The sequence below is a fragment of the Agelaius tricolor genome, unplaced genomic scaffold (genome assembly GCF_023055355.1).
Source record: "Agelaius tricolor isolate 1412-34295 unplaced genomic scaffold, bAgeTri1.0.p SCAF_89, whole genome shotgun sequence".
Lineage (NCBI taxonomy): Eukaryota > Metazoa > Chordata > Aves > Passeriformes > Icteridae > Agelaius > Agelaius tricolor.
In genome coordinates, this window is record NW_027269349.1 from 279286 (window position 1) to 288453 (window position 9168).

Below are 9168 nucleotides of genomic sequence, written 5' to 3' on the forward strand. Positions count from 1 at the left end.
GCTCAGCCCTCATGCATATTTAGGGGCTCCGTGGGCTCCAGGGGTATCCCTGTGGCTGCCAGAATGGGACACACAAGGCTTTTGGGGGGTCACCTGGGCACCCCAAGGCAGTGGGAAGGGTGGTCTGGGCACCTTAGGGTTGCTGGGGGAACACTGGGTATTGTCAGGGTGGGCACACTGGGGAGGGAACTGCTGTGGAGGACACCCCGGGGCTGTTGGGGGGTGCTGTGGCTTTCCGGGTGGCCCTGGGGCTTTTGAGGGCACACTGGGGACGTTGGGGGGAAACCTGGTGCTGTCGGTGGGCCCGCTGGGGCTGGGGGTGGCACGGGGCCTTGACGGGGGCTCGCCGGGCCTGTCGGGGGTCACCGGGGCGCCGGGCTGTGCCCGAGGCCGTCCCGCCGCGGCTGCCGGCGCGGGGGGAGCGGGGGGGCCGTGCGGGCGCTCCCGGCTGCCATTTCACCGCCCCGTCCCTCCATTTTCCTGCGAGCGCGGCGGAGCCGGCCCGGCCCCGGCCCCGCCGCCGCCCCCAATGTAGCGGCGCGGCCGCCCCGCACCCGCCCAGCCGCGGGGCCGCCTCCGGCATGCGGAGCTGCAAGATGGTGCGGGTGGCCAGCGTGCTGGGGCTCGTCATGCTCAGCGTGGCGCTGCTCATCCTGTCCCTCATCAGCTACGTCTCGCTCAAGAAGGACAACATCTTCGGGGCGCCCCGCGCCGCCGGCGCCGCCGGGCCCCGCATGTACATGTTCCACGCGGGATTCCGGTGAGGCGCGGCCCGCCATGGCGGCCCCGGGCCCGGCCCGGCCGGGCAGCCAGGGGGGCGCGGGAGCGGGGCCGCAGAGCGCCGGCAGCGGCCACCGCGCGGGCCGGGCTGCGGGGCGGCGGGCGGGCGACCGGGGGACGCCGGCACGGCCACGGCACGGCGGCGGCGCCGGGCGCTCTCCGTGGTGCTGATGGCGGCGGCCGCGGGGGCGGGTCGGGCACGGCCGGTAACGGGCTGCGGGGCTGCGCGGTTTGTGTGTGTGATTTGTGTGTGCACGTGTGTTGTGTACTTGCGTGGGCGTCTCTGTGTCTGCGTGGGCGTCCTCATGGGTGCTGCATGGATGTCTCTATGTGTCTCCATGTGTGTGGGTGTCTCCGTGTGTCCCTGTATCTGCGCACGGGTGTCTCCATGTGTGTGCACGGGTGCCTCCATGTGTGTGTGTGGGTGTCCCCATGTGTGTGTGTGGGTGTCCCCATGTCTATCCGTGGGTGTCTCCATGTGTCTCCATGTGTGTACATGGCTGCTTCTGTGTCTCCATGTGTCCCCATGTGTGTGCATGGCTGTCTCTGTGTCTCCATGTGCGTACATGTGTGTGCATGGGTATCTCTGTGTCTCCATGTGTCCCCATGTGTGTACATGTGTGTCTCTGTGTCTCCACGTGTGTACATGTGTGTAAATTGCTGTCTGTGTGACTCCAGGTGTCCCCAGTGTGTGCATGTGTGTCTCTGTGTCTCCATGTGTGTACAGGTGTGTAAATTGCCGTCTCTGTGACTCCACGTGTCCCCATGTGTGTGCATGTTTTGGTGTCTGTGCCCACCTGCAGGTCTCAGTTTGCCCTGAAGTTCCTGGACCCCTCGTTCGTGCCCCTCACCAACTCCCTGGGCCAAGAGCTGCAGGACAAGCCCTCCAAGTGGGTGTTCAACCGCAGCGCCTTCGCCCACCAGAGGTGAGCCAGCACCTGGGCAATGGGCAGGGCCCAGTTGTGCCCTTCCCAGCAGCAGCTAAGGGAATGCAGCACCCTGCTAAGTGCTCTGAGCTCCGAGGAATTTGCCAGCGGCAAGAGACAAAGGCTGAACCAGAGCTTTCCCCCAGACACTTGCAGCTGTCCCGAAAGACTTGATTATTTCAGAGCAGGACACCAGGCTGCAACACACATTATTGTACTAGAACGTGACCCAGTTTCCTGGTGTGCAAGTGGAATTGTCATTACTCCAGGATAAATAGCTGTGGTTTAAGAGTGGAAACATTTGGCCTGTAAGAGCCACGAAAGGCTGTGTTCATGGAGGCCGAAGGCACACAGAGAAACTTCCCAGCTGCTGGCAGTTCTGAGCAAGTGCAATGCTGCTCCTGCCTCCAGCTCCGCTCCAGCTGCGGGGGCAGGCGCAGAGCTTTGTGCTCTTTATACATACATCTATTTGCTGATTGCATATATTTAGCATTTCTATAAAAGAAAATAAAACCATGTAGCCATTTAGGACAGCTACTGCCATCTTGGACTGTAATTTTGTGCTGCCAGATGCCTGCTGATTTAGGGGCTGCCTCATGGCTCTGCTCACATGTCCCACCTGGGGAGCAGGAATCTGGCTCTGTGGCCAGGCAGGATGGGGCTGCTGCACCTCTCAGTGCAGGGTTTGGGCTCTTCTCCTCCCTTCAGGCCACAGTCCAAGGACAGCAGGACAAGTACTTCCCTTCCAGTGCTGCCACACCTGCTCTCAGGAGCCGTGGGCTGCAGAGAGGATGGGGCACTTAGTCCCATCTTTTCCCAGGACCTGCCAGGCTGTGTGACAGTGACAGTGGCCACCCTCAGTGTTGCTCCATCCCTGGCACCAGCAGCTCCATAGGCCTGCTCCTGTGCTACCCCTCCGATGATTTTAGCTGATGCCTCAAGGAGCTGCCTTTGCACTTGTCCGCCAGCCAGAACCCATAATTAGGGCACCCAGTGGGACTCCATTAATGCTCAGACATTGGAGGATGTGAGCTGGAGGAATGGTTGTTTGTTTTCCATAAACATAAGTAAATAAAGTCCTATTCAGTTTCTAATTTTATGCCCTGCAAGGGAAATTCCCAAGCAGGGTTGGTTTTGTTTGCTTTCTAAGTATCCCTAATAACCCTCCTAAAAGTGCTGCTGTGCTTGCCCAAATATGAATTAAGGAACTATATTTGCATAGATGGAGACAGTGACTGTCGCTTGGTTTTGTGATTGGAAGCTTGTTAATGAAAACATAAATATATGTATATATAAGTTGTCTCCTGTTAATTCAGTTGGATATCCTGGGTTTGTTTCACGTGCCTTGCGGCTGCACCAGCAATGAGAGGCACACACAGCCCCAGCAGAAAGCTGTCCCTACCCTGTGTCACAGCCCAGACAGGGCAGTGCAGTGCTGGGTGGCTGTGGGGGTGTAATGGGGGCTGCACCCCTTGCCCTAAGCAGCCAATCCCATATTTTAATCCTGACACTATTCCAAGAGGCACAGGCACAGCCTGAGCTGGCATCAGTAGGGACCAGCCGGTAAATCCAAGTGGAGCTCTAAGTGAGGAGCCAGCTCCCTCATTCCCATCTATTTATATTGATTGAAAAGCCACTGCATCATGTTGCTCAGGAAACTACTTCAGTGCACTTTAAATTAAAAAAAGGAAAAATATAAGTCTAGGTGGAAAACAAATCCACTGCAAAAAAGGGCAATTAGAACTCCTTGTTTTCTGTTATTTTGCTCTTGTTTTAGGCAAGAAATCCTTCAGCATGTTGATGTCATCAAAAACTTTTCTCTGGTCAAGAGCAGCGTTCGGATCGGGCAGCTGATGCACTACGATTACTCCAGCCACAAGTATGTTTTCTCCATCAGCAACAACTTCAGGTCTCTGCTTCCTGACGTGTCTCCCATCATGAACAAGCACTACAACATCTGTGCTGTGGTCGGCAACAGCGGGATCCTGACCGGGAGCCAGTGCGGGCAGGAAATTGATAAATCGGATTTTGTCTTTCGCTGCAACTTTGCTCCAACCGAGGCTTTCCAGAAAGATGTTGGAAGGAAAACCAACCTTACCACCTTCAACCCCAGCATCCTGGAGAAGTATTACAACAACCTCTTGACCATTCAGGATCGCAACAACTTCTTTTTAAGTTTGAAAAAGCTCGATGGGGCCATTCTTTGGATCCCCGCTTTTTTCTTCCACACATCGGCAACAGTCACGAGAACACTGGTTGACTTCTTTGTTGAGCACAGAGGGCAGCTAAAGGTCCAGCTGGCTTGGCCAGGAAATATCATGCAGCACGTTAACAGGTGGGTGGGCTTGCCTCGCATTTAACTGGCCAAATATATCTCCTAAGTGATTTCCCCCTCGTGCCTGATGTGGGAGGCACATCTGGCTAGTCAGGACCACTTCTTGTCAGAGCCTCTGATGACGTTTTGTGGTTGCTTCAGAACAGCCGTCAGCTACTTCTGAGCAGATTGATTCTGACTCCCTCTTGTCTTCCCAGGTACTGGCGGAACAAGCACCTGTCCCCGAAGCGGCTGAGCACAGGTATCCTCATGTACACCCTGGCTTCAGCCATCTGTGACGAGATCCACCTGTACGGATTCTGGCCCTTCGCCTTCGACCCCAACACGCGGGAGGACCTCCCGTACCACTACTACGACAAGAAGGGAACCAAGTTCACCACCAAGTGGCAGGAGTCCCACCAGCTGCCTGCAGAGTTCCAGCTGCTCTACAGGATGCATGGTGAAGGACTGGCCAAACTCACCTTGTCGCATTGTGCCTAAGAACCTAAATCTTGAAGTGCCAAACAATTGTCTAAAAAAGTGCCCAAAACCAAATTAAACATTCTTCAGATAGAATTCTAAAAAGGAAACAAACCCACCCTAGAATCTTTTCCATAATTTAAAGATGCTTTTTAGCTACTGCTCATCCAGGGTTTCAGTGTATTTAGCGGTGCAGAAGCTTTTATCATGTTCTGTGGATGCGATTTGTGCAGCTGCAAAGTTGAAACATTTTGCATTTCTAGATAAGCCACTCAGTATGTTTTAATATCTGTTCATATTTTAGCATTCTGCTAAACACCCTAAATAATTTTATTGTTCCTTGCCATTAGAGCTAGAAATGCTACTTTTAAAAGGTTTTGCTTCTTTTGTATCTGTTGCTGTCAATAGCTCAGCGTTGCCGTGGCCGCTGGAGGAAGCCACTCGGAATTGCAGCGCGTCGTCACACGCAAGTTCCTCAGTGTGGATCCTGATTTCCACCGCTTGGGTATTTTCCTATTTACTGAATTTTACATTTTTTAAAGAATAACAAGAAGAAGGTCACAAAGTGGCTCATACCTTAGCTAGGTGTTTATATCACTCTTGGAATACTTCAGTGTTTTTATTCCTTTCGGGACAGATCCTAGTCCAGACTAGACAGATGGAGGCACGTTCATTCCCATCCAGCTGATGCTATTCTGTCATTTGATTTTAAACTTAAACCACCACAATACATGGAATTAGGCTTCTCTGGAGACATGGTGAGAAAAGCCCCAGACCCCATCCCTCTGCTTGGGCAGGGACTGGCAGGATGGGCAAAAATGGAAGCCAGGTGCTGGGATTTTTAAAACCAGTTTTTGTAGGGAAGTGAGCAGAGCTGGAGTGCAGGGAAGAGGCAATGCCATGACCAAATGCCCCATTTATGTCTGTAACTCACCAGTCAGCCAGCTGGAGCAGTGTCCCCCTTTTCCCATCACCAGCAGCACTCCAAGGCAGACAGGGCAGCTGCTTCCTTGGCACCACAGGAAATCCAGCTGTCTGGGGACAGGACAAACAATAGGGTCGCTTACAGCTGGGAAGTGTTGGCCAGTACGTCTCAGGATAAAGGAGCCTGGGAAATAACTGGGTTTCTTATGAGAATGCTGGCAGGTATTTAACAATTTTTTACTGTTCTAAGTGAGAACTGACCCCACAATGACAGAAGATGCAAAATCCGGTGTTTAAAATGGCACAGGTTAATTTTCCTTAGCTTCTTTACCTGTGATCAGACATAGGAGATGAGGAAGGAGATGTCCAGCACAGCACCCAAGCTGAGCAGCCCAGGCATGTCCTGGTGCCCACTGTGGCACTGCAGCTCTGCTGGCCCTGCAGCCAGGATGGTTCTCCCCCCACACCCCTGGGTGCAGAAGGAGCTGGTGGCCTTCTCCTTCATTGGAAGCATCCCACATTTCCCAGCCTCACTTTTCCAAAGGCTGTTTAGGGCTGTGGTGGGGCTTGGATCACCCCCTGCTGCCCCAGCCACTGCTGCTGGGGCTCTGTCCAGTCCTGTGCTCCTCACACTTGCTCAGCAGGGTGCAGCTGGAGTGCCTGTGCTCCTGGAGTCACAGTGGGACAGTGGTGATGTCCCCTGTGCCAGCAAGGGCTGTGGGATCACTGCCTCTGCGAGCGGTGGGGCTGGCAGTGACCGGGCACCGCTGGTCCCAACAAAGCCTGCAGGGACCCTTCTCCATGTGCTGGAGCACACAGATGGTTTAGCCCCAAACTAGGAATTGCACAAGGAAAGAAGAGCTCTGCTCTGGTCACTAATGAAGTGCAGGAATGAATAATTTCTGACATTGTTTCCTATGGAGCTGTACAGCAGCCGTGCTGGTCACTGAGGTCCATGGTAAAGCGGTGCCCAGCCACTCTAATCCTAAAGACAAAGAGCCCACGGGGGCAGAAGGGTCACCCCAAAGCCTGAGTGACCCTTCTTGGCTTCTCTGAATGCCAGATATTTTTATCAAGAGGCCTTTTACCAGTTTCCTGTGGGGACCCATCACTTCTCCTCAGCAAATTCAAGAGATGAGAATTTTATCATTATATTGGCATAAAAGCAGGGAGCAGTGTGCTCCATACAGTTTCTGGAACCTCCCATGGGTTCCAGAGGGGCAGAACCCCCTGCCAGTCCTGGTGTCACCACCAGAACTTTCCAAAAGCACAAAGAGGCACCAAATGCAGAGAAGGAAGCACAAAACTGACTGCAAATATTTGGAAATGGGAATCCAGAAAAATTATTGACAGAACGCCATATTACATCATTGATTTTTAAGCAAAACTCCCCATCGATGCTCCAGACCCACATTGAACATTTCAGAATCATTGATTTTAATGGGGAGTTCTGCCCCATGATCGATGGCACAGCACAGCCCAAAGTAAATTGCTTCTTAGTATCAATATTCTTTTGCCCAAGCTTATGCAAGGTGGAAAACCATCTCAAAGTGTGCAGCTTTTGTTTTGCCAGGTGGGGTCTGAGGGAGAGGTGAGGATGGCAGGGCATGGACAAGACAGTGGCTGAGGAGGAGAGGCTCTTTGGGGCTGCCTCTCTCCAGCACAAATGCCTTTGCATTAACAAACAAGTATCTTTATTATTTATTTAATAGTTATTTATAAGGTGCTGGGGGCTGCCCTCCTTGCTCAGGACAGCCAGTGGCCCCTGCAAGTGGCATCACCTCAGCTGGGCTCTTCCTTCCCTCTCTTTGGCCCCAAACCTTCTGCCTGAATTCCTGATGGTTCAGGGAGAACTCTCCTTCCCATGACTGAATGTCTGGACAAGCCAACAGAGCTAATGCAGTGTGGTCAATACCTGTAAGTACAAAACATTTGAGGCTCCAAAATCCAGACAAGTCCTCCTGAGCAGCTCCCTCCGTTGGGAGACCCTGCTTGGCCCTGGGCTGCCAGGACAGTATCCAGTGGCAGCCACATCCCTCTCCAGCCCCTTTGCCAAGGTGCTGGGGGTGTACATAGGACTGGGAATACGTTTCCTCTCTTCTTTTATACATCTTGGGTCTCTATTTTTGTTGCTTGCATCTCCTTGGTGAATGGTAGCAAGGCACGTGAAAACAGGCATTTGGCTACCAGGTTTAATTGTAGGACTAAGCCAAAAAGCAAGAGTTTGTGAAACAGAGCTACTAACTGTGAATGGAGGCTGCAAAAACAGGGCAAACAGGAAAAAGCAGGTTTTCTGTAAATGAATGTGTCTTTATTTCAATGGCTCTACAGTTCAATGCCTGATGGAGTTGTTTTCGATAAAAAAATATAAACTTAAAAAAAAAAAGAAAAATGCCATAATTGTAATAACGGTTTCATTAGTAAGGGCCATACTAAAAGCATCGTTTATTTTTAAAAGGCTGATGTTCCTAAAGGGCCAGGACACCTCTCAGGTGAGTGGCGGGAAGGACGCTGCACGTGGAGCTGCTCCAGCCCCACGACCACGGAGAGCCTTGGGACAGGGGCTGGCACCAGGCTCTGTGTGTCCCCAGGCTGTGTGTGTCCCCAGCCCGGGGCTGGCACCAGGCTGTGTGTATCCCCAGGGCTGGCATCAGGCTCTGTGTGTCCCCAGGGCTGGCCCCAGGCTGTGTGTGTCCCCAGCCCAGGGCTGGCACCAGGCTGTGTGTGTCCCCAGGGCTGGCATCAGGCTGTGTGTGTCCCCAGGGCTGGCATCAGGCTCTGTGTGTCCCCAGGGCTGGCACCAGGCTGTGTGTGTCCCCAGGGCTGGCATCAGGCTCTGTGTGTGTCCCCAGCCCGGGGCTGGCACCAGGCTGTGTGTGTCCCCAGGGCTGGCATCAGGCTGTGTGTGTCCCCAGCCCGGGGCTGGCACCAGGCTGTGTGTGTCCCCAGGGCTGGCATCAGGCTCTGTGTGTCCCCAGGGCTGGCACCAGGCTGTGTGTGTCCCCAGGCTGTGTGTGTCCCCAGCCCGGGGCTGGCACCAGGCTGTGTGTGTCCCCAGGGCTGGCACCAGGCTGTGTGTGTCCCCAGGCTCTGTGTGTCCCAGCCCAGGCTGCAGCGTGCCTGCACAGCCCTTGGTGCCCTGGCTCCCCTCGGCACGAGCATCGGGGCTCGGGAGCTCTCAGTGTGATCCCGTGGTGTGATGTGCCTGCAGCATTGACTCATGTGCCATAACCTGATATTGAATGCATTGTTTTTAAATAAAATGGTTTCTTGTGCATTGGGAGTCTGTAAAACTGCACTGCCTCTGCCTCTTCCTTATTATTATTTCCCAAACTGCTCAGGGCCACTGATAGGTTTTACTGGAAAACTTCACCAGAGGAGTTGCCAAAAGTGATGCTTAATGCTGCCTATATTTAATTATGCAGTGCAACAAGCTTGGTGTGATGGATCAAATTCTGCACTCCCGTGAAATATGTGAAGATAAAAAGTGTGGGAATCTGGGCACTGATTGGCTCAGGGTGTTTGCTCATTAAGGTGAATTACATCCCCAGGAACATCTTACAGCCCACTGCTGTTTCTTGTTCCAGGTGACCTGCTGCTTGCTCCAGCACTGCAGTGCCCTCACTGGCAGGAATTCTTGTTTTTAGGAGTTCACACCAACTCTCAGGACAGAGTCCCTCAGGCTGGCAGGCACAGAAGCAGAGTCATGCCAGATCCTCTGTCTGTGCTGTGTGCTTCCCACCA

The 9168-nt window shown here is 53.4% G+C and overlaps 1 protein-coding gene across 29 annotated transcripts; it reads left to right on the forward strand.

Annotated features, from left to right (window-relative positions):
• Positions 1–468: 468 nt before the first annotated feature.
• On the forward strand, positions 469–8717 carry ST8SIA3 (ST8 alpha-N-acetyl-neuraminide alpha-2,8-sialyltransferase 3). Of its 29 annotated transcripts, none has more exons than XM_071418657.1 (7): positions 469–760; positions 1584–1706; positions 3484–4041; positions 4239–7998; positions 8050–8083; positions 8130–8262; positions 8466–8717. In XM_071418657.1, exons 1-4 carry the CDS (start codon positions 582–584, stop codon positions 4519–4521), a joined length of 1143 nt encoding a protein of 380 aa, XP_071274758.1. In that variant the 5' UTR covers positions 469–581; the 3' UTR covers positions 4522–7998; positions 8050–8083; positions 8130–8262; positions 8466–8717. The 29 variants fall into 29 exon arrangements, with proteins under 29 accessions (XP_071274758.1, XP_071274765.1, XP_071274748.1 ...); XM_071418664.1 differs by having other exon boundaries at positions 8188–8262; XM_071418647.1 differs by having other exon boundaries at positions 4239–8083.
• Positions 8718–9168: the final 451 nt, after the last annotated feature.